Source organism: Somniosus microcephalus, chromosome 5 (assembly GCF_052327205.1).
Source record: "Somniosus microcephalus isolate GS21.2 chromosome 5, FLI_Smic_1.0, whole genome shotgun sequence".
In the NCBI taxonomy this organism is placed as follows: Eukaryota; Metazoa; Chordata; class Chondrichthyes; order Squaliformes; family Somniosidae; genus Somniosus; species Somniosus microcephalus.
This window is the reverse complement of record NC_140991.1, coordinates 100,894,164-100,922,044: the sequence shown is the minus strand read 5'-3', so window position 1 is coordinate 100,922,044 and position 27,881 is coordinate 100,894,164. Positions and strand designations below refer to the sequence as shown.

Here is a 27,881-nt window from a genome sequence, read left to right as displayed (position 1 = left end):
CTTTTCAGTAGTATTAATTATTAGTGTATAAGTTTTAAGTATGGAACCGTCCCAGAGTGTCTATGTGAGTCAAGGTCGCGGGACCTGATCACACTCCCCCGAGCCAGGGGACCTGGCTAGATGTTTTCTTTTTAAAGGTTTTTTCAGAGTTCCGGGAGGTACAGAGGACCAGCATGTTTTTGGATGCTCAAGGAAGGAGCACCCCTAGCCCACGACCGGAGGGGTCTGCAGGAGGCAGATGCCCACAACATTTAAGCTGCTATTTGGAAATCCAGATTAAGATGGAGGTGTGTTGTATTCATTATTTTAAGTTGTTTTCTTTTTGTTTCAATAAATACTGGTCTGTTCTGCACCCAACCACGAGTCTCGTTTCTGTCTACATCGCTACTGAATAAGTCCGGCGGTCAGAACCAGGAAAGGGGAGCGCTTCGAAACCGCACAGGGCTCTGGAGCAGCTCAGAGGCTTCTGACTGGCCAGAGACAATAACCCCATCCCTGTTAATAATTCCTACAGACTCAATTTTGAGATGGGGATTGCAGGAGAGTCTGCCCGAGTCTAGCGGAGTGGCAATTAATTTAATGTTCAGTTTGGCTAGATTCTTGATTGTGCAAAGAAGGAATGCTCTGTTTTTTAAGGGGAGGAGAATCAATCTAAAAGAGTATTTTAAATATAAGCTAAAAGATCATTATAAGGCTCTGTGGATGTTTCATTCAGAAAGGAATTTAAGGATAGTATTTTACAACCAATTTTTAAAGTACAATCGATTAATATATGTTACAGGAGACAAATTAAACTTCAGGTTTTGATGTTAAAATGTGGTGGCGGAATGGCTGTGCAGAGCGGCGGAATTGATTTGTATCTTACAGTGAAATGATCAAGATGTTGTAAATGTTCTTAATGTTCAATAAAGTATATTTATTTTTAAAAAAGTGGGTAGCACACTCGCCTCTGGATTAGACGGTTGTGGGTTCAAGTCCCACTCTAGAGATTTTTTCTAACTGTCTTATTCATTTGGCTGATAAACAGAATGAAAAAACCTTATTGCAACTAGTGAAAATAGATACAACTATTTTCATTAGAGTGAGGCTTGCACACTTTGAACTTCACAGTGACTTGTAATGCTGCAGAGGCAAGAATAAGCAATCTATTAAAATAGTGCAGTAAAGTCCATCGGAATACCTTCAGAGGGTAAGGCCGCCTGTTGAGAGCCCTCATGGCCCTTCTGCTGCCTCTGGCCACATGTTCCAATCTTTCTCACTGCCTCCGCTCCCTCCACTATAGATCCCGGAGGGTGAAGTCGACTGCCAGTGCAGCCCATATTAATGTTGTGAGAATAAATGTAAATAATTGTTAGTAGCCACAATTCTCCTGATACTAAACAAACTTTGAATGACTGAATTAAACTGTTGCACAATGTCAAACTGACAAGGAAGCAGTGTAACAGCACTAACATGACAGCTGCGACTCATTACTCATGATCCCTTTAAGTAGCACCCCTGAAGCTGGCATCTGCCTGCTTGACACCTCCTCTCCCTGTCGCTGTTGGGGTGAGGCGCTCAGGCGGGGGCAGCAATGAATTTTGCAGATCGGGCGCCCAGTGAGTGTAGAATGCTCACTGACATCACGATCTGCCTGGCACTGAGGTCCCCGGCGGTAACTTGTAGCAGGGGGTGGCCGGATTTGGCGTGCGTCACTGGATTTTCCCCGGCACTACTGCATCAGCGCCCCATTAGCGCCCCCAACAGGCGCTAACTGGAGGCGCTAACCAACTGAATTTTTCCCCCCCTAACATGTGTGAGAACACTGGGAAAGTCTCCACTTCACATTCACTTACTAACTAAGCTGAAATATAATCAATTCAGACTATTATTAGTTGTAGATTAAAGATTTCATTATGTAACTGTTGCACTTATAATTATACTTGTAAACCTTTTGTGAAATGCCCTGAGTGGCCCTGGTTTGGGAGCGAAGATGGAGGAAAACTAAAGGCTCATGGGCCCTTCTTGACCAAAATTTTAAAAAGCCATTTCAGCATTTTCTCATAAAAGAATAGCTGCCGGCAAAACAACAAGGCCGGCTTGGCATGATTCCAGAGACCCTGATAAGGAATAAAGGCTAAGTCATAGCGAAGCCATTACAAAATCATAACTGTTCACTTCCCAGGACAAGGACATCATGTCTCATTTGAATTAGACACTGCTTAGGAATAAAAAACAAATGGTGTCAGGAGAATATGGAGGTCATAAGGGTGAAGGCCTGACAGTGAGTACATGGCCTTCCTATAATTGGGTAGCGAAATTCAGATGTAAGTCCATGATTGGGTTAACTGGTCCCCATAGATTTTGCTGTGAAGAAGAGGTATAAGAAGGGGGTCCCTTAGACACAAGGGTTGTAGAGGTATTCGGCTGAAAGCTTGGGACCATCCAACAGACGGGCCAAGGAGGGATGGGCTGGAGGAGGAACCACATTGTCTCACCGGGCAAATGAGCAAGCCAGGAGGCCAGGGGCCGACAGGGGTGGACTCGTGGAGATTGCAACCTTTCTACCCAGGGCATAATGTGTAATATAACACTTGATTCCGCCTTGTTAACTACTGCTCAGATACTGTAATGTATCAAGTCTTGCTTACACTGGATAAAGTATAATCACTGTCACCAATACGGGTCAAGTCGAAACTTTCGGAACTTAAGTGTGAAAGGATTAATTGGCACAGACACAGAAACTCAACATGTGGGAGGTGTGAAAGTCGATAATAATTCCTGCAGGCTTAAAGGGTTAAATTATGAGGCGTGGTTTCTACCAACCATCTCCTTAAATCCTCTACCCTCTGCCCCCACTCCAACAATAAGTGCGAGAAACGCATGGTCTTCTTTGTCACTATGATTGAGACCATCCGTTCTTCCGTTTCTGCTGCTTCTCCTCCTTCCCCTTGACTACCAAACTAAACTTCCTTCGATCCATAGCCCTGAACTTGCATCTTTCTCTAGTTTCTCTCCTATCTCCTTCATGTTCTCTCTCAGCTCATCTTATCAATGAAACCCACCTCCTGACCCCTTGATCACATTCCCACTAAACTGCAGACCACCAACTTGCCTTCCTGGCCCCCACGCTAGTTGACATTGTAAATGGTTTCCTCACCTAGGATACTGTCCCCCTCCCTTTCAAAACTGGTGTCATCATCCCCTACTCAAAAAACCCAGCTTCGACCCATCTGTTTTTGCAAACTACTGCTTTATCTCCATTCCAAATCCATCCCCATCCCAAATCCATGCCATCTTTTCCAGGTTTGAATCTCTCCAATCAGGTTTCTGTCCCTGGCAGAGGATGAAACGGCCCTAATCAAAGTCACGATGAAATCCTCTATGACTATGGTGCATTATCCCTCTTCATCCTCCTCGACCTCTCCGCAGCCTTTGACATGGTCAATCACAGCATCCTCCTCCAATGCCTCTACTCCATTATCCAGTTCAGTGGTAATGCCCTCATTTGGTTCCACTCTTGCCTCTCTAATCATAGCCAAAGCATGTCCAGCAATGGCTTCTCTTCCTATCCCGTACCATTACCTCTGGAGTCTCCAAGGATTTATTCTTCCTCATCTACATGATGCCCCTGAACGACACCATCTTCACACATGGGTCTGCTTCCACATATATTCTAATGACATCCAGCTCTACTTCTCCACTATGTCCTTGAACCCTCCAGTGCCTCTGTGTTGTCAGACAGCTTGTCCAATATCCAGTCTTGGGTGAGCTGCAACTTCCTCCAGCTGAACATTGTCTTTAGTTCCCACCATAAACTCAGTAACTTTTCCTCAAATTCAATCCCCCTCCCCAGCCATTGTTTCAGGCTGAATCAGAATGTTTGCAAACTTGGCATCCTATTCGACCCAGAACTAAGCTTCTAATGCCATATCCTCTCCATCAATCTCCATAACATCGCCTGCCTCTGCCCGTTCCTCAGCCCAAACTATTGCTGAAACTTTCATCTATGCCTATGTCGCCTCTAGTCTCGACTATTAAAGTGCCATCTTAGCTGGCCTCCCATCCTCCACTATCCATAAAGTTCAGCTCATCCATAAGTCCGTATCCAATACCGCGCCAGTCTTGCTCAACCATCACTCCTTGCTGACCTACATTGTCACCCAGTCCCCCAATGCCTCTAATTTAAAAAAAAATTTCCTCGTATTTAAATTATTTTATGGCCTCAGCCCTCCCTGTCTCTCGAGATGTCTCTCCTCCAGCATTACAACTGCCCCTCCACCTGAACTTTCCATTCCTCTGACTCTGGCATCTTCTGCATCCCCTTCCCTCCTCCCTACTGTTTGCGGTTGTGCCTTCAGCCATTTTGGTCTCACGTGCTGGAATTCCCTTCCTAAGTGTCAGCTGAGACTCAGTGGTAGCACTCTCACTTCTGAGTCAGAAGGTTGTGGGTTCAAGTCCCACTCCTTAGCACAAGAATCTAAGCTGATACTTTTTAAAATTCATTTCTGGGATCAGGGCGTTGCTGGCAATGCCAGCATTAATTGCCCATCCCTAGTTGCCCTTGAGAAGGTGGTGGTGAGCCGCCTTCTTCAACCGCTGCAGTCCGTGTGGTGAAGGTACTCCCACAGTGCTGTTGGGTAGGGAGTTCCAGGATTTTGAGACAGCGAGGATGAAGGATCAGCGATATATTTCTATGGTGTGGAGATGCCGGTGTTGGACTGGGGTGGACAAATGTAAGAAATCACACAATACCAGGTTATAGTCCAACAGCTTTATTTGAAATCACAAGCTTTCGGAGCGCTGCTCCTTCGTCAGGTGAAGTGGAGAGATGCATAAAAACATAGCTTATATAGTCAGAGAATAATGTCAGATGTTTACAGGTAATCTTTCTAACTGCCATTTATCACACCTCGGCAGAGAGATAATCACAGCAATCAAAGGTGTAAATGGTGTCCAAACAGGTCAGTCAGGAAAACATTACATCAAAGAACAATGAGGTGGGGTCACAAGGTGTCAAATGTTGCAGATGCTGGGGTCTGTATGAAATTTCTAAGTCAGGATGATGTGTGACTTGGAGGGGAATTTGGAGGTGGTGGTGTTCCCATGCGCCTGCTGCCCTTGCCCTTCTAGGTGGAAGAGGTCGCGGGTTTGGGAGGTGCTGCCGATGAAGCCTTGGCAAGTTGCTTCAGTGCATCTTGTAGATGGTATACACTGCAGCCACGGTACGACGGTGGTGGAGGGAGTGAATGTTTAAGGTGGTGGATGGGGTGCCAATCAAGCGGGCTGCTTTGTCCCGGATGGTAAACACACAGAACACAGAAACCCCACAGTGCAGATAGAGGCCATTTCGGCCCATCGAGCCTGCACCGACACATATCCCACCCTATCCCCGTATTTAATCCCCCTAACACTAATGGTCAATTTATCACAGCCAATTATCCTAACCCGCACATCTTTGGACTGTGGGAGGAAACCGGAGCACCCGGAGGAAACCCACGCAAACACGGGGAGAATATGCAAACTCCACACAGACAGTCACCCGAGGCCGGATTCGAACCCAGGTTCCTGGCGCTGTGAGGCAACAGTGCTAACCACTATGCCACCGTGCTGCCCGTGGTGTTGAGCTTCTTGAGTGTTGTTGGAGCTGCACTCATCCAGGCAAGTGAAGAGTAATCCATCACACTCCTTACATGTGCCTTGTAGATGGTGGAAAGGCTTTGGGGAGTCATGAGGTGAGACACTCGCCGCAGAATACCCAGCCTCTGACCTGCTCTTGTTGCCACAGTATTTATGTGGCTGGTCCAGTTAAGTTTCTGGTTAATGGTGATCCCCAGGATGTTGATAGTGGGGGATTCGGCGATGGTAATGCCATTGAATGTCAAGGGGAGGTGGTTAGACTCTCGCTTGTTGGAGATAGTCATTGCCTGGCACCTCTGTGGCGCGAATGTTACTTGCCACTTATCAGCCCAAGTCTGAACGTCGTCCAGATCTTGTTGCATGCGGGCTTGGACTGCTTCATTATCTGAGTAGTTGTGAATGGCGCTGAACACTGTGCAGTCATCAGAGAACAGCCCCATTTCTGACCTTATGTTGGACGGAAGGTCATTGATGAAGCAGCTGAAGATGATTGGGCAATACTAAGGGAGCGCAGCACCATTCGAGCTGCTGTCTTTCAGATAAAACATTAAACCGAGGCTCCGTCTACCCTCAGTGGCTTATTCCTGCTCCTATTTCTTATGTTCTTATGTTCTTATATATGACACTATTTCGAAGAAGAGCAGCGAAGTTATCCCCAGCATCCTAGCAAATGTTTTTCCATCAGACTACTTGCAGCAACTCACCAAGGCTTCTTCGGCAGCACCTCCCAAACCTGTGACCTCTTCCACCTAGAAGGAGAAGGACAGCAGGCGCATGGGAAGACCTTCCCCTCCAAGTCACACACCATCCTGACTTAGAAGTATATCGCTGTTCCTTCATCATCGCTGGGTCAAAATCCTGGAAGTCCCTACCTAACAGCACCGTGGGAGTACCTTCACCACACGGACTGCAGTGGTTTAAAAACCACCACCTTCTCAAGGGCAATTAGGGATGGGCAATAAATGCTGGCCTTGCCAGTGACGCCCACATCCTATAAACAAATACAAAAAAAAATCAATAAAACAGATTATCTTGTAATTATCACATTGCTGTTTGTGGGGCTTTGCTGTGTGCAAATTGGCTGCTGCAATTCCTACATTACAACAGTGACTACACTTCAAAAGTACTTCATTTACTGAAGTAAAGGATGTCCTGAGGTTGTGAAAGATGCCATATAAATGCAAGTCTTTCCTTCTAACTTTTTTTCTTTCCTAGTTTCTTTCTTTCCTACTTCCTTTCTTTCTTTCCCTACACTCCTCCACCTCTCCATCTCCCTCTCTTCCTTTAAGGTCCTCCTTAAAGCAACCCCTTTGACCAAACTTTTGATCACCCCTCCTAATACATCCTGCTTTGGCTTGGCATAGATTTTTGACTGATCACATCTCTATGAATCATCTGATTGCATCTTTTTATGTTAAAAGTGCTATATAAATGCAAGTTGTTGGTAAATACGAGAGAAAAACCTACTTGACCTCGTCCTCACCAATCTACCTGTCGCAGATGCATCTGTCCATGACAGTATTGGTAGCAGTGAGCACCACACAGTCCTTGTGGAGATGAAGTCCCGTCTTCACACTGAGGACACCCTCTATCGTGTTGTGTGACACTACCACCACGCTAAATGGGATAGATTCAAAACAGATCTAGTAGCTCAAAACTGGGCATCCATGAGGTGCTGTGGGCCATCAGCAGCAGCAGAATTGTATTCCACCACAATCTGTAACCTCATGGCCCGGCATATCCCTCACTCTACAATTACCATCAAGCCAGGGGACCAACCCAGGTTCAATATGGAGTGTAGAAGAGCATGCCAGGAGCAGCACCAGGTGTAAGTAAAAATAAGGCGCCAACCTGGGGAAGCTGCAACACAGGACTACATGCATGCTAAAAAGCGGAAGCGACAGGGATAAGCGATCCCACAATCAATGGATCAGGTCAAAGCTCTGCAGTCCTGCCACATCCAGTCATGAATGGTGGTGGACCATTAAACAACTAACAGGAGGAGGAGGCTCCATGAATATCCCCATCCTCAATGATGGTGGAGCCAAGCACGTGTGTGCAAAAGACAAGGCTGAAGCGTTTGCAACCATCTTCGGCCAAAAGTGCAGAGTGGATGATCCATTTCGGCGTCCTCCTAAGGTCCCCACCATCACAGAAGCCAGTCTTCAGCCAATTCGATTCACTCCACATGATATCAAGAAACAGCTGAGCGCACAGGATACAGCAAAGGCTATGGGCCCTGAAAACATCCCGGCTATCGTGCTGAAGACTTGTGCTCCAGAACTAGCCATGCCTCTAGCCAAGCTGTTCCAGTACAGCTACAACACTGGCATCTATTCAACAACTGGCTCGGAGACAGGAAGCAGAGGGTAATGGTTGATGGGTGTTTTTGTGACTGGAAGGCTGTTTCCAATGGGGTTCCGCAGGGCTCAGTACTAGGTCCCTTGCTTTTTGTGGTATATATCAATGATCTTGACTTGAATATAGGGGGTATGATTAAAAAGTTTGCGGCAGATACTAAAATCGGCTGTGTGGTTGATACTGAAGAAGGAAGCTGTAGACTGCAGGAAGATATCAATAAATTGGTCAGGTGGGCAGAACAGTGGCAAATGGAATTCAATCCGGAGAAGTGTGAGGTAATGCATTTGGGGAGGGCTAAGAAGGAAAGGGAATACACATTAAATGGTAGAACACTGAGTAGTGAGAATGGAATAAAGTCCTTACAGGAGGCGAGGTGAGAGGATGTGTAGTCAAGACCGGAAGATTGGGGGCAGTACAGGATACAGCAAAAGAGGACAAAGGGATTAATCAGGAAGGGGAAAATAGAATACGAAAGTAAACTTGCAGCAAACATAAAGACAGACTGCAAAAGCTTTTATCGGTATATCAGGAGGAAAAGACTGGTAAAATCCCAAGTCGGTCCCTTGCAGTCCGATTCGGGAGAATATATAATGGAGAATAAGGAAATGGCAGACCAATTAAACTCATACTTTGGTTCTGTATTCACAAAGGAGGACACAAATAACCTCCCAGGAATATCGGCAAACATAGGGACTAATGAGAGGGAGGAGCTGACAGAAATTAGTATCTCTAGGGATATGGTGTTGGGTAAGTTGAGGGGACTGAAGGCCGACAAATCCCCGGGGCCTGATAAACTACATCCTAGGGTACTTAAGGAGGTGGCCCTGGAGATAGCAGATGCTCTAAGGATCATCTTCCGGAACTCCATTGACTCGGGAACAGTACCCGTGGATTGGAGGGTAGCTAATGTTACCCCAATATTTAAAAAGGGGGGTAGAGAGAAAGCAGGGAATTATAGACCAGTAAGCCTTACATCGGTTGTGGGCAAAATGCTAGAGTCCATTATTAAGGATAAAATAGCGGAGCACTTGACAAATGGGGAAAGGATCGGACAGAGTCAACATGGATTTACAAAGGGTAAATCGTGTTTGACTAATCTGCTGGAATTTTTTGAGGAAGTAACTGGTAAAATAGATGGGGGAGAGCCAGTGGATGTGGTGTACCTTGACTTTCAGAAAGCCTTCGATAAGGTTCCACACAAAAGATTATCATGCAAAATTAAGGCTCATGGGATTGGGGGCAAAGTATTAACGTGGATAGAGAACTGGCTGGCGGATAGAAAACAGAGAGTTGGAATAAACGGCTCGTTTTCGGAGTGGCAGGCAGTGACCAGCGGGGTGCCGCAAGGATCTGTCCTGGGACCCCAGCTGTTCACAATATATATAAATGATCTGGATCAGGGAATTGGATGCAATATTTCCAAATTCGCTGACGACACTAAACTAGGAGGAGGGGTGGGCTCTGATGAGGATGTCAGGAGGCTACAGTGCGATTTGGACAGGTTGGGGGAATGGGCGGATACGTGGCAGATGCACTATAATGTGGATAAATGCGAGGTTATCCACTTTGGGGGTAAAAACAGGAGGGTAGATTATTATCTAAATGGCAATAGATTGGGAGATGGGGAAGTGCAGAGGGACCTGGGTGTTCTTGTGCACCAGTCACTGAAGGAGAGCATGCAGGTGCAACAGGCGATTAAGAAGGCAAATGGTATGTTGGCCTTCATATCAAGGGGGTTCGAGTATAGGAATAGGGATACCTTACTACAGCTGTACAAGGTGCTGGTGAGACCGCATCTGGAGTATTGTGTACAGTTTTGGTCGCCCCATCTGCGGAAGGATGTTCTTGCCATGGAAAGAGTGCAACGGCGATTCACCAGGCTGATACCTGGAATGGCGGGAATGACCTACGAAGAGAGATTAAATAGTTTGGGCTTGTACTCACTGGAGTTTAGAAGATTGAGAGGGGATCTCATCGAAACATATAAAATTATGGCAGGCCTGGACAGGCTGAATTCAGAGAGAATGTTTCCAATGGCCGGGGAGCACAGAACCAGGGGCCACAGTATAAAAATAGCGGGCAAATCATTTAAAACAGAGATGAGGAAGAATTTCTTCACTCAAAGAGTGGTGAGCCTGTGGAATTCCCTGCCACAGAGGGCTGTGAAGGCTAATTCAATAAATATTTTCAAGAGAGAATTGGATATATTTCTGAAGGCTAAGGGGATTAAGGGTTACGGAGAAAAGGCGGGGACGGGGTACTGAACTGGTAAGATCAGCTATGATCTCAGACGAAGATCAGCCATGATCTCATTGAATGGCGGAGCAGGCTCGAAGGGCCGAATGGCCTACTCCTGTTCCTATCTCTATGTATCTATGTAGCTGTGGGCGTCAGTGGGTTTATACTGGATATTGTTCGATAGCCTATCACCGGAAATTGAGACAGAGATGTCGAGGAAGGGAAGTGAAGAGCCCCATGAACAGTTGTTTTCCCAGTCCTTGTATTGATAGTGTGAATGGGGGCTGGAAAAGCTAACGTTTATACAAAAACTGGATGATTGGCAACTATGGTTATAGCTCAGCTTGAGTTATAACAAGTTCATGCCCATTGTAATTATTTATTTTCATGTCATTTTTGAGGCCATTGGGTTTCAGTTTCCAATGGAAAATAAAACAAATTGTGGAATGTAATCTCAAAACAATTCTAAAAATCCTGAAATTGAATGGAATAAAAAGGAATTTGACTTATTCAGTCACACTGAGGAAGGGCTTTGGTCACATGCCTTTATTCAGGACTATTTTCTGTTATATATATATTGGTTTTTGAGTTGGCAGCTTTTTGGGGGCTTTGCCAGCTGTTTTGAAACTGTTCAGTCAGCTTTTCTAAGTTTTGTTGGCTGGCATGCATGTTTCATCCTATATTTGACAGCCTATTAAAACTCAAGCTTCGCTTCCTCCCCTTTTACTCTCCAACTTTAGTGCTGTCTTGCACAACTGGCCGTGAACCTTGAGCTCAGTTTCTCAATTTAAAAAGATTGTACCTGATGATATTGTAATCCTGTTTTTTCTAAAATTGATTAGCTGTTATTGTTCCATGATTTGCAGTTAAACCTCTTGGTTATAATGGCCCAGAAATTCGGGTCTCCACGTGTGAGTACGCACGGGGTACACACCCGTAGGCCTGATGGAAGTGCCGGGTTTCTGCATGCACTGCGCATGCGCGGGAAACCGGCACTTCCGATCCTCTGAACGAAGGGGTTCAGAGGTCGAATGCGCGCGCGCTTTGAACTTCGTTTTTTTTTGCAGGTTTTCCCGGGATCGTAAGCCTGCAGTATTTAGAAATGTAAAAAGCAAGCGTAAGGCCTGCTTTTTACAAGGTAAGTGGTCAATTAATTAAAATTAAAACATTTTTTCCACAGGTTTATTATTTTTTAAATACTTTAAAGCAAGGTAAGTTTATTTTTAGCCCCATTAGAAAATAAAATTATTTTTTTTTGTTTAAAATAGTTATTTAATGTAATTTATAGTTTATTTAAAAAGTGTGATTTTTAAAAAACAATTATTTGAAGGTTTACTGCTATTTTGGGGCCGTAGTATTCATAAGTTTTGACAGGTCTTCCTGTCAATCTTATGAATGGGCTTTTCCCTCCTCCGATTGGCTGCCCATGGCTCACGTGATCCCAGGGGACGCATCGCACTAACTACGCCCCTGGGACACGCAAGCACAGCGCGCCGGCAGCTGGGCCAGGCCCCGGAGCAGAATTCCATGGGGCCCTACAGCTCAACTGCCGGCATGCAAGGTAAGTGCAGGTCGGGGGCTTGCACCCGCGGGAAGCCCCCGACCTGAATTTCTGGGCCATTATATATACATATTATTGCTGTGGCTCAGTGGGTAGCACACTCGCCTCTGGTATTAGAAGGTTGTAGGTTCAAGTCCCACTCCAGAGACTTTTTCTAACTGTTTTATTCATTTGGCTGATAAACAGAATGAAAATACCTTATTGCAACTAGTGAAAATAGATACAACTATTTTCATTAGAGTGAGGCTTGCACACTTAGAACTTCACAGTGACTTGATACGCTGCAGAGGCAAGAATAAGCAAGCTATTAAAATGGTGCAGTAAAGTCCATCGAACGTTAGTGTACAAGTCAAGGTCAACAATCGATTCACATGGTGTCCAGATAGTCCAGGTGATATACTGTTGACAAGACCAGAATCCAATGCTACACAGTTCATAAGGGGGATGATGTGGGGGCAGGCAGAACACTTCCAGCCCCACCCCTCCTGCACCATAAGCATTTGATGTTAACTGTTGATCAACATTTCAAGTACAAGTAGCTGTACTAACCTCAGGAGTCCAGTGTTGGCATCTACCATTGCACCAAAACATCTAGCTTCAGTTATGGAGACATTTTGCTTGAAGTGGCTGTTGTTGATGTGGCAATGCTCTGTAATCCCGGTGTGCGGGCTGGATGTTTACACTGCGGCGGTCTATGAACACAACGCGGTGGAGAATCCAATGATAATGATCCCTTCCACACGTCAGGCGGCACTGAGGCACATGGGGGAAAACCTGGACATCTACCGAGAGCAAGTCCTTGCAGCGCGTGAGCTGGTAAAGCAACTTCAGTGCTTCCTGAAACTTTATCTGCCTGTTCAGCACACGCATTTATTTACCCTTTGGGGTAAAGTGCGGCTGAATTAGAACCTTATAACTTCAGGGGCTAGGAATATAAACTCAGTTTGTAGCAAAATGTTCACAAAGGAATAATAAGCATTTATTTTAGGGGGAGATGTCTTGTTTGTAAAGTATTTCATATCGGCCCGGAATTTGCAGTTGTAATGACAAAACTGTTAGCGTTTGCCGTCATTACTGTGTAAAACTGACTGCAACTTCTAGCGTCCGCACATGCGCAGTTAAACGCGGAAATCTGGAGGTTGCTGTCAGTGAAACCCTGCTCCTCCACAGGGTGCGCTGTTGCAGTCTTCGCAGATGCAATCAACACAGAATCAATGAATTGACGTGAACTTCAACTGCTTACACACTATTCGCGGCATAAAAACCATTGTAAAAGTTAAGCCTTGCTGAATAAGGTGCAACTGAGTTTTTAATGACGTACTAAGTCATAACTACTGCTGAAAAATCTCTCTGACTCTCAAAAATGAATTTTATAAGTGTGGAGTGTCATTTCATCCATTCCATGACAATGAATGGCCCAGAAATTCGGGTCTCCACGGGTGAGTACGCACGGGGTACTCACCCGTAGGCCCAATGGAAGTGCCGGTTTCCTGCATGCACTGCGCATGCACGGGAAACCGGCACTCCTGTTCCTCTGAACGAAGAGGTTCAGAGGTCGAACGCATGCGCGGGAGAGGCTGCGTGAGCGCATCGAACTTAGTTTTTTTTTACAGGTTTTCCCGCGAGGAAGTTAGAAATATTTTTACAAGGTAAGTGGTGAATTAATTTAAATTAAAACAATTTTTCCACAGGTTTATTATTTTTTAATACTTTAAAGCAAGGTAAGTTTATTTTTAGCCCCGTTAGAAAATAAAGTTATTTTTTTCAAAAATTTAAATTATTGTTTAAAATAGTTATTTCATGTAATTTATATTTATTTTAAAAATGTGATTTTAAAAAACAAAATTATTTGAAGATTTAGTGCTATTTTGGGGCCATAGTATTTATAAGTCTTGACAGCACTTCCTGTCAGACTTATTAATGGAGTATTGCACCCGCGGGAAGCCCCCGACCCGAATTTCTGGGCCATTAGATTTTTAAAATTACAAAACTTAATTTTTCTTTTATTTTTTTAAAGTTTGTTTATGATATTTCAGCTTCTACCTTAATTCCATGTGTATGTCCCAATCTTTATTTCGTTCTCTGTAAAATAATTAAAAAGTAAATGATAATCCGTGCTTTTTGCTTCCTGATTTGCTGTCTGTGATAATTCTTCAATCTGATTGGCTGCTCAGCGGGCTTGATGACTTCACTGTTCCCAGATGCCAGAGATCCCCTATAAATGGTGCCAGAATTAAATTGGCATAGTAATAGGGGAAATCGATGTCATAGAGCCTGCTAAACCTTTGTGGGTAGCTTTTTTCGGGGTCAGCAGCGAGCACCGTCCCTTTGTCGCTGACTGCAAAATCCGGGCCACAAACTTTCATTTTACTGCATATTGGGACAGTGGAAATCCCAATAGAGCCAAAGTGAACATGTATCTGTTCTGCATTACAAGTGAGAAAGCTCCCGTGAAACTTAAGTCTGCTGCTAAATGCAATATTGTGGCTTATGAACCTCTTGTTGGTTGAGGGATATATTGATCAGGACACCAGGAGATCTCCCCTAATCTTCTTTGAATAGCGACATGGGATCTTTTACATGCACCTGAGAGAGCAAATGGGGCTCGGGTTAGTATCTCACTCTAACACTACAACCCTTCTTCAGTACTGCACTGGTTACTACCTTGATTATCATAGAATGATACAGCACAGAAGGAGGCCATTCGGTCCATCATGCCTGTGCCAGTTCTTTGAATGAGATAGTCCCAATACCTTGTTCTTTCCCCATAGTTCTGAACATTTTTCCTTCAATTATTTATCTAATTGCCTTTTGAAAGTTATTATTGAATCTGTTTCCACCACCCTTTCACGCAGCACATTCCAGATCATCATAACTCGCTGCGTAATTTTTTTTCCCCTCGTGTCGCCTCTGGCTCTTTTGCCAATTACCTTAAACCTGTGTCAGCTGGTTTCTCCTTGTTTACTCTATCAAAACCCTTAATGATTTTAAACACCTTTATCAAATCTCCCCTTAAACTGAAGTCTCGCATTCCTAGTAGCATTCTAGTAAATCTCCCCGTACCCTCTCGAAGGACTTGTCATCCTTCCTAAAGCGTGGTGTCAAAAATTGGTCACAATACTCCAGCTGGTATCTAGCCAGTGTTTTATAGATGTTTAGTATAACTTCCTTGTTTTTGTACTCTATGCCTCTATTTCTAAAGCCAAGGATCCCATATACTTTTTTAACAGCCTTCTCAACCTGTCCTGCCACCTTCAAAGACTTGTGTACGTACACCCCCAGGTCTCCCTGTTCCTGCACCCCCTTTAAAATTGTACCATTTAGTTTATATTGCCTATCCTCGTTCTTCCTACCAAAATTAATCGCTTTGCACTTCTCTGCAATAAATTTAATCTGCCATGTCTCTGCCCATACTCTCCTCCTCACTGTTTACTACATTTCCGAGATTTGTGTAATCTACATTTCCGAGATTTGTGTAATCTACAGACTTTGAAATTATGCCCTGTATACCCAAGTCCAAGTGATTAATATATATCAAAAAGAGCAGTGGTCCCAATGCCTACTCCTGGGGAACACCACTGCACACTTTCCTCCAGTCTAAAAAAAACTGTTCTCCACTATTCTCTGCTTCTTGTCCCTTAGCCAATTTCATAACCATGCAACCACTGCCCCTTTAATCCCATGGGCTTCAATTTTGCTAACAAGTCTATTATGTGGTACTTTATCAAACACCTTTTGAAAGTCCATATACACAACATCAACTGCAGTACCCTCGTCAAACCTCTCCATTACTTCATCAAAGAACTCAATCAAGTTAGTCAAAACATGATGGGCCAGAAATTCCAGAACGGGGCTTGCAGCGCGTGCAAGCCCCGTATTTGCACTTACCCCGCGCTCCTGCCGATCAGCTTCTGGGACGCCTGAACTTGGAGAAATTGAAAGCACATTCCCGGGCAGCGTATGACGTCACGCCGCCCAGGAGTGCAGCCAGCGCGGACCCAGGAGCGTGCAGTGTAAGTGAGACACGCCCCTTGAGGTCTCAGTTTCACTGGACACGCCCCCAATGTTTCTGTCAAGCTGCTTTGCTTTTTTACATGCAAAGCAGCAGTTTAAATAGGTTTTTGGAAGTTTTTTGAAGATTTTGGTAACTTTTATAAACTTTTTTAAATGTTTACATTATTTTGAGTAATCTGAAGTAGTTTTAAAGAGAATTAAAGCAATTTAAAGACTTTTAAAAGCCCTAAAAGAATTTTTTTAATTCCATTTATTTATTTAGCAATGTCGTCGTCATACGTGTCTTCACACTGTTCCCTTTGGGGAACTGTATGAAGTGGTGGAAGGATTTATGGCCGTGATTAACGCTCATTCCGTGACCGTAACCATCTTTGAACCAGCCATTAGGGCGGTTAGTCCTATGGCGGGAGGGTTTTACGGGCTCCCACAAGCTATACAAGGAGGGGGGGCCACCCACACCCACGGACGCAAATATCCCACTGGATGTCAACCCAGAATTTAGAGCCGGAGCTCCGACTCCACTTGCCGGGACTGTCTGGAGCGGGGTTCGAAACCCTACCCTGATCTGGCCCAGCGGCGGGCATCCTACCGCTATGACAAACGCCCAATCCGATTAGCTACGTGAAATGGCAGCATAGGGCTCCAGTCACGGGGAGGGAAAAGGCGCAGGAAACGTATGGGTGTCACCTTTTGTGCGGAGTGGGCCTTTTGCGTAGCAGTAAGCATCCCCGCCGCTGGGCCAGAAGGAGTAGGGTTTTGAACCCCACTCCAGACAGTCCCGGCAAGTGGAGTCGGAGCTCCAACTTTAAATTCTGGGTGGACATCCAGCGGGATACTTGCGTCCGTGGGTGTTGGTGGCCCCCCCCCCTCAGATGGGTTGTGGGAGCCCGTAAAACCCTCCCGCCATAGGACTAACCACCCTAATGGCTGGTTCAAAGATGGTTACGGTCACGGAATGAGCGTTAATCACGGCCATAAATCCTTCCACCACTTCATACAGTTCCCCAAAGGGAACAGTGTGAGGATACGTGCGATGATGACCCCTTGCGCAATGCACCTCCTTGGACCCTCAGTCGCAGATGCGAGGGGGCAAGTCGTGCAAGTGTTAAATTTTTTATTTTATTGACATGTAAAATGTTGGCCCAATAATTCCCTTCCAAATGCGCTAGTACGGTCGGGGTACTTACGCATCTGGCCGGATGAAATGCCGGTTTTCAGCATGCACAGTGCATGTGGGGAAAACCGGCATTTCCTGTCCTCTGAACGAAGGGGTTCAGAGGCAGAACGCGTGCGACTGCACAGGCAGCGCGTGCGCAGTATAATTCGCCGCTTTCATTAATGCTTTCAGTGAGGTCCAGTCATTACAATTTACACATGAAAAAAGCATGGGTACAGTTGCTACAGAGGCTGCGGAGGAAGATATTTCTTATCGTGGAGCTTCTGAAAGTATGTATGTCTGTATATATTCCTTTGCGTGTTATGTATATATTCCTTTACTTATGTGTATGAATGTATTATTTAATTATGACTTTCAGAGAAAGTAACTTATTGGAAAATCATAATTAAAAACATACATTCATAGTAAAGGAATATAAAACATACATACATATACGTAAAGGAATATATGTGGACATACATACATAACTCATTCTCACATTCCATTCACACAGCCACAATTGCTCCTTCTACCTACCGTTCTGAAAACCCTTTTTAAAAAAAAAAAAAAAAAAATTTTAACTTTAAAACTTACTTAAAATTTCTTAAAATAACTTCCCTCCCTTTCCCAAACAAAAATATTGCATTTCAAAAGCTCCACGATAAAATATATCTTCCTCCGCAGCCAATGAACCACTTTACACTTGCTTTTTTTCAGTGTAACTTCTAAGGACTTAACCTCACGGATTTCATGAATGAAATCCACGAAGTTCACTGCGCAAGCGCTGCCTGTGCAGTCGCACGCGCTCGAGGTCTGGAAATGCCGGCGTTCCCCGCATGCGCTGTTCATGCTGAACGCCGGCATTTCCAACGGCCAGAAGCGTGAGTAAGCCGACCGCACTCACGCTTCTGGCCTGGAATTTCTGGCCCGATGTGTCTTTAATAAATCTGTGCTGGCTTTCATTTATTAACCCATATTTTTCCAAGTGCCAATTAGTTTTGCCCTGGATTATTATCTCTAAAAGTTTCCCCACCACTGATGTTAAACTGACTGGCCTGTAGTTGCTGGGTTGATCCCTCTCCCCTTTTTTGAACACAGGTGTAACATTTGAAACCCTCCAGTCCTCTGGCACCTCTCCCATATCTAAGGAGGATTGGAAGATTGTGGCCATTGCCTCTGCAATTTACACCCTTACTTCCCTCAGCAGCCAAGGATTCAATCCATCTGGACCAGGTGACTTTTCTAACCTGAGCGCTGCCAACCTTTCAAGTACCACCTCTTTAACTTATTTTTATCCTATCCAATTTCTCTACTACATCCTCCTTTACTGTGACATTGGCAGCATCCTCTTCTTTAGTGAAGACTGATGCAAAGTATTCATTTAATACCTCAGCTATGCTCTCAGCCTCCACCAGAAGACCTTTTTAGCCTCTAATTGGCCCACCCTTCCTTTGACAACCATTTTACTATTTATATATTTATAAAAGACTTTTGGATTTCCTTTTATGTTACCTGCAAATCTTTTCTCATACACTCTCTTTTCCCTCTTATTTCCTTTTACCGTCTCCCCCATATTTTTTGTATTCAGCTTGGCTCTCTATTGAATTATGAACCCGATATTTATCATAAGCCTCCTTTTTCAGTTTCATTTTAATCTCTATCTTTTTAGTCATCCAGGGAGTTCTAGCTTTGGATGCCATTCCTTTCCCCCTTGTGGCAATGCGTCTAGTCTGTACCTGAACTATCTCCTGTTTGTAGGCCTCCCATTGCTCATTTCCTGTTTTACCTACCAATCTTTGATTCAATTCACCTGGGCCAGATCCCTTTTCAACTCACTGGAATTAGCACTCCTCCAGCTGAATATTTTCACATTTGATTTTCCCTCGTCCTTTTGCATACTCCAGTCCTTATGTGCTCAAATCTCTGGAGTTGGTCTTGAACCTATGACCTTCTTAGTCAGAGGAGAGAGGAAATTAATGCTAACATCCACAATAAAGGCCTACATGGGCAGAAGAATGATTTGCCCCTTTTTGTTAAGGACCAGGCCAATCCACATGGCAAATGACGCATTTTCAGTTTAAATTTGATTTGGCTCCCATCCTTAGCTACATGCATGGCCTTTTAGCTGCCTCATATTGACATGTAACTTAGCATGTCACAGTTCCAGTGCTCCTGGTCCCTCAATACCTCCTCTTTGGTGAAGGCCCAGCAGCGCCTATATTTCCTAAGGAGGCTGAAGGGATGCAACCTGTCACCCCGGATCCTCTCTAACTTTTACCGCTGCACAATAGAGAGCATCCTGACGAACTGTATCACAGTGTGGTATAGCAGCTGTACCTCCTATGACCTGAAAGCCCTGCAGTGGGTAGTCAAAACTGCCCAATGCATTACCGGCACCCGGCTACCGACCATTGAGAACATCTACCAGAAACGCTGTCTACGGAGGTCACTGACCATCATCAAAGACCCTACCCACCCCAGCCACAGTCTGTTCGCCCCCCTGCCATCTGGGAGACGCTACAGATGCATTCGCACCCGCACGACCAGATTTAGGAACAGCTTCTTTCCCAGGGCTGTCATCCTACTGAACTCTGCTAATAAACTCTAAAGCCTGCACATCTGTCAATGCACTTTATTATGTTTATGTTTATGTTACAAGCCAAATGTATGTTAAATGTCTTAATCAAAATGTACACTCTCGGGAGCCGCAAGCTTACATTTCGTTGTACTGCACTTGTGCACTAACAATGACAATAAAGTTGATTATTTTATTATTATTATTAATAGTTGGTAGCTTGGCATTGGCCTTGCTAATGCAGTATAGCATTAGCACTATCCTGCCAATAAGTGCTGCATTAGCACTGTTCTGACAAACCGGTCGCTACGGTTGTAGAATTTATATTTTAGGACTTTGATTATAATTGTGATCATGCTAATGCATCAAATTGTTCTTTTTCACCCATACTACAGGGAGCTGAGATAATTGTATTTCCAGAGTATGGTCTGTATGGCTTTCAGTTCAGCAGAGATTCTATTCTTTCATATTTGGAGCCTATCCCAGATCCTACTATTATTAAATGGAATCCCTGTCTGGATCCAATGGCATTTAATAATACAGAGGTAGGGGCTGTACAAAGTTTGCACTTAATTAAAGTATCTTGTTACTTCCTAATAAATCTTGTATCTCTTTTGCAACTCTTAATTGTAAGCATTTAGTCAACTTACCCAGAATACATTGCATAAAGTGGACGTTTACTGATTGTAACATTGCATTGGTTTCACTGTAAATTTCTCCAAATTTTACAGCACATTCCATATAGAACTGTGTTTGTGTAGAATCTATTCATATTTGGATTTTAAAAATGGTTTTGAGTTTGATGGGATGGGCTTGCAAAATTACGCTCCTCGCATTGGGGCTTGCCCGCCGGGACTTTATATTGGGAATTAGTTTGTGCACCATACACTATTTTCCATCCATTCTTTTTAATGGACAGAAATCCGTGGCAGGAAATCCCAATATGCGCTCACAGCAGGTGATGCTTCTCACTGAGCGTGGGTTTGTAAAAATACCCCATATATTTCATTATTAGTAGAATAACGTTCGGGACACTGACAGAAGAAAGGGCATTCAGCCAAACTAATGAAGGGTCAACTTCCAAAAAGTTAACCTTCTCTCTTTCAGATGTTGACTAACCTGTTGTGCATTTCCCACAATTTGTTTTTATTTTAAATTTCCAACATTTGTAGTTTTTCTTTTTTATCAATATTGCTCAAGTTTTTGACTTTTAAACCCCTCCTAAACAAGTACTTGCCTAGCTCTTTTTTGAAACTTACATTTGTAGAGTGCCTTTCATGACCACCGGACATCTCAAAGCGCTCTGCAGCCAATGAAGTACTTTTTGAAGTGTGGTCACTGTTATAATGTGGGAAATGAAGGAGATACATGATACATTAACTTGGTTTTTCAGGGAGTCTGGTTCTCATTTCCATTATTTGTGGGGAAATGTTCTTCTAATCTAAACACTCATTTGAGATTTGTTCATTTAATGCCTGTATTCATTCTTTGCTCACACTCCAGGTTAGACAGCAGATTTACATCTATGTTATCTGTCACTTTCAGCTCTGAGTCCTGGCAGAAATCTCGTCATACCTCCTTGAACCCTCCCAATCTATTTTGAAATGTTTTTGATGCCTAAAGCCACACACTATATAAAAGGCCACTGTTTTATGGTGACTGAAGAAATCAAATTCTGCTTCATTTAATAGGATTCTTGGATTTTTCCTATATTTTAAGGCTTGCATTCCACAATCTGTATTTCTAATTAGGGCTATTGATTTATGGAACATGAATAAATCATACTCTGTTTTTATTGCATGTGATTACAGGATCTTCTGGGATTTTACAAGGATTTTGGGGAATTTCACTCCATGTATCTATCCATTTTTCCTTGAAAATGATAAATCAGTGGGATTAGCTATAGGGGTGATTCTCTGCTCCCAGCAAGGTGATGGACTTGCTGGAAGAGCAGTTAGGAAATAGTGCTGCGACATGATAGTTCCAATTCTCCAAGCCATGTACCCTGCAAGCATGGCTCCCCACTAGATGCCAGCGTCAGTAGTGTCCACTTGCCCTTTTGTTTCCCACTGTGCATTATCTTACATTTAGCCACATTAAAATTCTTTTGCCATTACTATTTGTATAATGCTGATTTTATGATTTTGAAGTTGTGCAGCAGAATTCTGTCTGTGGATTCTGTCTGCACTTGTACAATGCACTGTTTCGGAAATAGAGTCAGATTGCAACACTATGAGAACTTCACTGTTAAGTAAACCACTGCTTCAAACACACATTAGTGAGGGATGAGATTTTTGCAGAGAAGGGCATACCATGGTTCCTTGTTCTTTAATCCTCTGTTGAAATAAGATGTACATTCATCACAAAATTTGGTAACATTTTCATATCTGTTTTATTGTAGGTCCTTCATCAACTGAGCTGTATGGCAAATAACAGCAATATGTACTTGATAGCAAACGTGGGGGAAAGACAGACCTGTGAGCATAGTGATCGTGGATGTCCATCAGATGGAAGATATCAGTTTAATACAAATGTGGTTTTTGATGCTGATGGTGTTCTAATAGCTAAATACCAGAAACAGAACCTTTTCTTTGAAGTTGCTTTTGATACACCTAAAGTTGTGCAGCACGTCATCTTTAATACATCTTTTGCTGGAAGATTTGGCATCTTTACCTGCTTTGATATATTGTTCTATGAGCCAGCAGTAAGCTTGATTGAGAACTATGGTGTGAAACAAATTATATTTCCCACAGCCTGGATGAACCTGCTCCCACTCTTGTCTGCAATAGAGTTTCATCAAGCATTTGCAACTGCATTCAGTATCAATCTTCTTGCAGCCAATCAGCATCATCCTAAATACAATATGACAGGAAGTGGCATCTACATGCCTTCAGATTCCCTCTATTACTACAACATGGAGAGCAGCAAAGGAAAACTTCTTGTGGCCAAAGTTCCTATAAATACACCCAGCAAAGTCCACAGCCTGGAACTGTCAAAGTCTCAGATGACATCATCATTTCTTAAGAGGAACAATGGCCCAATGATAAGTTCAACAGTGTCCCACATGGATGGTCCTGGTAGTATTTTCCATGCTGTGATGATGTTTGATAATTATACTTTTATTTCTGTGACAGGCTTGGAAGGTAACCTCCACGTCTGTTCCAACACCCTGTGTTGTCATATAGCTTACGATCGTGGCTACACAACCAGTAATCTCTATGCTTTAGGAGCCTTTGATGGGCTTCACACAGTAGATGGCACCTACTACCTGCAAGTATGTGCCTTGGTGAAGTGTGCAGGCTCTAGCTATGACACCTGTGGACAAAGCGTTACAACTGCCTCTGACATCATAGACTTTACGTTGTGGGGGAATTTTAGCACGCACCATATTTATCCAGAAATCCTAGCTACTGAGATGGAACTTTTTCATGCAGATACCAGAGGCTGGGATGACGATAATTATTACATGACTAAGAAGAGGATGTCAGCAGGACTTGTGACTGCAGCACTCTATGGGAGATGGTATGAAAAAGATTAAAGGGGAGGGGGGATGTGATGAAACATGCCGTTCATCAGGCACTGTATTCTCTGTGTTCTCAGGCACTGTATTCTCTGTGTTTAGTTTAGTTTCAGTTTCATTTCCCCTCCGGTACTGTATTGTGTGTAGGGCTCCACCCATACCTGGCCACTACTTAAGCAGGCTGCACTGTCTCACAGACAGTGCAGCAGATCTTTGGATGGGAGACACTTCTCCACTGTGTATTACTTTCTTAGTTAATAAAAGCCTTGCTTTGCTCCGTTAACGTCGAGTCTCGGATTCATTGAGGCACATCAATTTTATTAACTAAATTTTCAACGCAATGGATCAACTCTTGAAACCCGAACGTTTGGATTTGGACCAGCATGCTTCGGACGCATCGGCACGCTTCGGACACTGGTTTAAGTGTATGGAATTCTTCCTGGACAATTCCGTAGGCGTCACAGGCGCTACGGACGCCGAAAGTATGAAACTCGGAATCCTGCGGAATTGGGTAAGCCACCGAGTTTACCCCCTCATCCAAGACGCCGACATGTACCCGGCCGCCTGCGACATCCTAAAGGCGCATTACCAGCAGCCTACGAATGAGGTGTACGCTAGGCATCTGCTCGCTACTCGTGCACAGCGACCTGGGGAATCGCTGGATGAGTTCCTAGTCACCCTGAAAACGCTTGGCAAAGACTGCAAGTGCCAAGATGTAAAAGCCGCAGTGTACACTGACGAGCTTGTTCGTGATGCCTTTATCACAGGCCTCAGCTCCACTTACATCCGGCAGAGACTACTGGAAAAAACGGGATTGGACCTGAAACAGGCTGTGGACACAGCGCGATCCCTCGATGTGGCCCAGAGAAACTCGGACGCCTACTCTTCAGCCCGCACCGCCCACGCCGCCACATGTGCACCAAGGGTGCCGCCATCTTGGAAGGCATCTTCCCTGCCTGGCAGCCCGACACCGTCGGGGCCCCGCTCTCCCCCCAGAAGCCCTACGACAGCCGCGACGCGTCGGGGCCCCAACTGCTACTTCTGCGGGCAGCCGAAGCACACCAGAAACCTGTGCCCGGCGAAAGGCACCACCTGCTTTAAGTGCGGTAAGAAGGGGCACTTTGGGAAGGTGTGCAGAGGGAACCCTGCTGGAAAACCCGCCACCGCCGCGTGTGCGCCGTGGGAGCGGCCATCTTGGACGCCATCTTGCCTGACCTCGTGGGGTCCGCCATCTTGTGAGCAGACAGCGTGGACGCCATCTTGTCTTGATTGGGGCCCTACAGTGGCATCGGTCACAGTGGACCAGACCAGACCGCACCCGCTATCCAAATCAATGGTGGACATCGAGGTAAATGGGTGCGGGGTTAAATGTTTAATTGACAGTGGAAGCACGGAGAGTTTTATCCACCCTGAACTAGCACAACAACTCTCTCTAACGGTGGTCCCTGCTCGGGGCACCATCTCTATGGCTGATAAAACCCAGACATCGACCGTTATGGGTTACTGCGTGGTACAATTGTCCGTTAACGGAACTATATACGATAATTTTAAATTGTTAATCATGAAGAATCTATGTGCGAGCGTGATCTTGGGCCTGGATTTCCAGTGCCACCACCAAAGCATCACGCTCAATTACGGTGTGTCCCAGCCGCCCCTCAGTGTGCGGTCTGGCTACCCTGAAGGTAAAGCCGCCTTCGCTATTCGTGAACCTTACTCCCAACTGCCGGCCAATAGCGACCAAAAGCAGGAGGTACAGCTGGGAGGACAGGCGGTTTATCGCGACCGAGGTAGACAGGCTCCTGAAGGAGCGCATTATCGAACGCAGCAACAGCCCGCGGCGCGCCCAAGTGGTGGTGGTGAGGGGTAGCGAGAAGAAGCGGATGGTGATAGATTATAGCCAGACGGTTAATCTATACACCCAGCTAGACGCCTACCCGCTACCCCGCATATCCGAGATGGTGAACCAAATCGCCCAATACCGGGTGTTCTCCACCATCGACCTCAAGTCAGCGTACCACCAGCTCCCTATCAGACCAGAGGACCGCCCGTACACCGCCTTCGAGGCGAACGGACGCCTCTACCAATTCCTCAGAGTCCCCTTTGGGGTGACGAATGGGGTCTCGGTCTTCCAGAGGGAGATGGACTGCATGGTCGATGACCACCACTTGCAGGCAACCTTCCCCTACCTCGACAACGTCACCATCTGCGGTCTCAACCAGCAGGATCATGACTCGAACCTCGAGAGGTTCCTGAAAACCGCACAAAAACTCAACCTCACTTACAACGAGGACAAGTGCGTTTTCAACACCACGCGCCTCTGCATACTAGGCAGCGTGGTGGAGAATGGGGAAATCGGACCAGACCCCAACCGATTGCGCCCCCTACGGGAGCTGCCCCTGCCCAACACTCGCAAAGCCCTGAAAAGGTGCCTGGGGTTATTTTCTTATTATGCCCAATGGGTCCCCAACTACTCCGACAAAGCCCGCCCCCTCTTGAAAGCATCCTCTTTTCCGCTCTCTGCTGAGGCCCACGCCGCCTTCAAAAGCATTAAGCAGGATATTGAGCGGGCCACGCTACAGGCAGTGGACGAGAACACTCCATTTCAAGTGGAAAGTGATGCGTCTGACTTCGCCTTGGCGGTCACCCTCAACCAGGCGGGGCGGCCTGTAGCTTTCTTCTCGAGGACCCTCCAAGGGCCCGAGATCAGACACTCCTCCGTGGAAAAGGAGGCCCAAGCCATCGTGGAGGCAGTGCGCCACTGGCGCCACTACCTAGCCGGCAAACGCTTCACCCTACTTACCGACCAGCGGTCGGTAGCGTTTATGTTTAATAATAAACAGAAGGGGAAGATTAAAAATGATAAGATTCTCAGGTGGCGGATCGAGCTCTCCACCTTCGAGTATGACATCATTTACCGGCCAGGGGCCCTTAACGAATCCCCCGACGCCCTCTCACGAGGGATGTGTGCCAGCGCCACTGGGGATCGGCTACAGACCCTCCACAATGACCTCTGCCACCCAGGGGGTCACGCAGCTGTTCCACTTCATAAAGTCTCGCAACTTACCCTACTCGATTGAGGAAGTTCGGTCTCTGACCAGGAACTGCCGCACTTGCGCTGAGTGCAAGCCTCGGTTCTACCGCCTAGATAGAGCCCACTTAATCAAAGCTACACGGCCCTTTGAGCGGCTCAGCTTAGATTTCAAGGGCCCCCTCCCGTCAGTCGACCGCAATGTTTACTTCCTGAACATTGTGGACGAATACTCCCGTTTCCCATTCGCCTTCCCCTGCCCAGACATGACCAGCGCCACGGTCATTAAATGCCTCAACAGCCTGTTCTGCCTGTTCGGTATGCCAAGCTACATCCACACGGATAGGGGGGCGTCCTTCATGAGTGAAGAGCTACGCCAGTACATGCTGTCCAGGGGGATCGCCACGAGCCGTACCACCAGCTACAACCCCCAGGGTAACGGCCAGGTGGAGCGAGAGAACGGGACAGTATGGAAAGCAGTCACTCTAGCTCTAAGGACCAAGGGCCTCCCTATCTCCCGCTGGCAGGAAGTCCTCCCAGATGTGCTCCATTCGATACGGTCGCTATTGTGTACTGCCACTAATGCCACGCCTCATGAACGAATGTTTGTCTTTCCCCGGAAATCCACCTCAGGCGTATCCATGCCGTCATGGCTCTCCACTCCAGGTCCGGTATTTGTACGAAGGCATGTGAGGGGCCACAAGACAGACCCTCTCGTGGAGTCAGTGCACCTACTCCACGCCAACCCCCAATACGCGTATGTCCGGCACGCCGACGGAAGGGAGGACACCGTGTCCATAAAAGACGTCGCCCCAGCCGGTAACGACAACAACCACGACAACAACAGCAACAGTGATCACAGCAACTCTTACCCACCCACTACTCTTTCATCACCCCCGGAAGAACATTGACCAACGGTGCCCCCACCAACTACCACTTCAACAACCCTGGCGGCGCCCCCGGCAGAGACCCAGGAGGCCACCGGGGACACCCAGCCGACACCCGCGGCACCACGTCGGTCAAAGAGGACTATCAAACCCCCGAACAGACTAAATCTATAGAAGGGGTGAATGTGATGAAATATGCCGTTCATCAGGCACTGTATTCTCTGTGTTTAGTTTAGTTTCAGTTTCATTTCCCCTCCGGTACTGTATTGTGTGTAGGGCTCCGCCCATACCTGGCCACTACTTAAGCAGGCTGCACTGTTTCACAGACAGTGCAGCAGATCTTTGGATGGGAGACACTTCTCCACTGTGTATTACTTTCTTAGTTAATAAAAGCCTTGCTTTGCTCCGTTAATGTCGAGTCTCGGATTCATTGAGGCACATCAGAGGATATGCAGCAGCTTGAAATATACACCAATTATTTTCATAATAAAAATGTAATTAAAAATTATCGTCAAAATAAATATCTATATCCACCTAACAAATATCTCCTCTTTTTAATTATTACAACTGATCCCAACACAACTCGCGGAGACAAATAGGCAAAGGGTGAAAACAAACTACCAAAGCTCCGACGTTGTTTCATTTCAGAGCAAGATTACAAGGATGTTTTATTGGAAAAAGATGCCCTTTATGCAATAGCTGCGAAGTATTTCACAAAACTGGTTCAACAGCAGAAAAAAAAGGAAAACAAGCGGCTAACGTTTTCGGGTAACTGTTTGAAATGCCGATGACATAGCTGACTATTCCCTGAGGCTTTCATGATTTGAACCAATCAACCAAGCAAATAATGAAATGCAATTTCCCTGCAGTGAAATATTTGCACACAAAAAATCTAGACACACGCAGGATATTTGCATCGCCT

General features: G+C 45.4%; 2 protein-coding genes across 7 annotated transcripts in view; one reads left to right on the top strand and one right to left on the bottom strand.

The window, feature by feature from the left end:
• On the top strand, positions 1–27,371 carry LOC147117236 (biotinidase-like). Of its 2 annotated transcripts, none has more exons than XM_085988040.1 (4): positions 1–287; positions 19,920–20,069; positions 21,926–24,392; positions 26,706–27,371. In XM_085988040.1, the coding sequence occupies exons 1-3, from the start codon at positions 174–176 to the stop codon at positions 23,060–23,062; spliced, it is 1,401 nt and encodes a 466-aa protein (XP_085844166.1). In that variant the 5' UTR covers positions 1–173; the 3' UTR covers positions 23,063–24,392; positions 26,706–27,371. The 2 variants fall into 2 exon arrangements, with proteins under 2 accessions (XP_085844166.1, XP_085844165.1); XM_085988039.1 differs by lacking the exon at positions 1–287 and adding an exon at positions 12,383–12,595.
• Positions 1–27,881, bottom strand: part of LOC147117234 (uncharacterized protein C2orf66-like) — a 115,639-nt gene that overhangs the window by 45,223 nt on the left and 42,535 nt on the right. For 2 of the 5 annotated variants that reach the window (XR_015078400.1, XR_015078399.1), the window contains exons 1-2: positions 12,329–12,419; positions 1,181–1,302 (exon numbers count right to left, since the gene is read on the bottom strand). The exons of 1 other annotated variant lie outside the window; for it this stretch is intronic. Coding sequence is in view for 2 of the 4 variants with exons in the window: in XM_085988043.1 (XP_085844169.1) it covers positions 12,329–12,357 (29 nt within the window). In the remaining 2 variants the exon portion in view is untranslated. Of the gene's footprint in view, positions 1–1,180; positions 1,303–12,328; positions 12,420–27,881 lie in introns of those variants that run through there. 2 more of the 5 variants (XM_085988043.1, XM_085988044.1) reach the window with 2 other exon arrangements.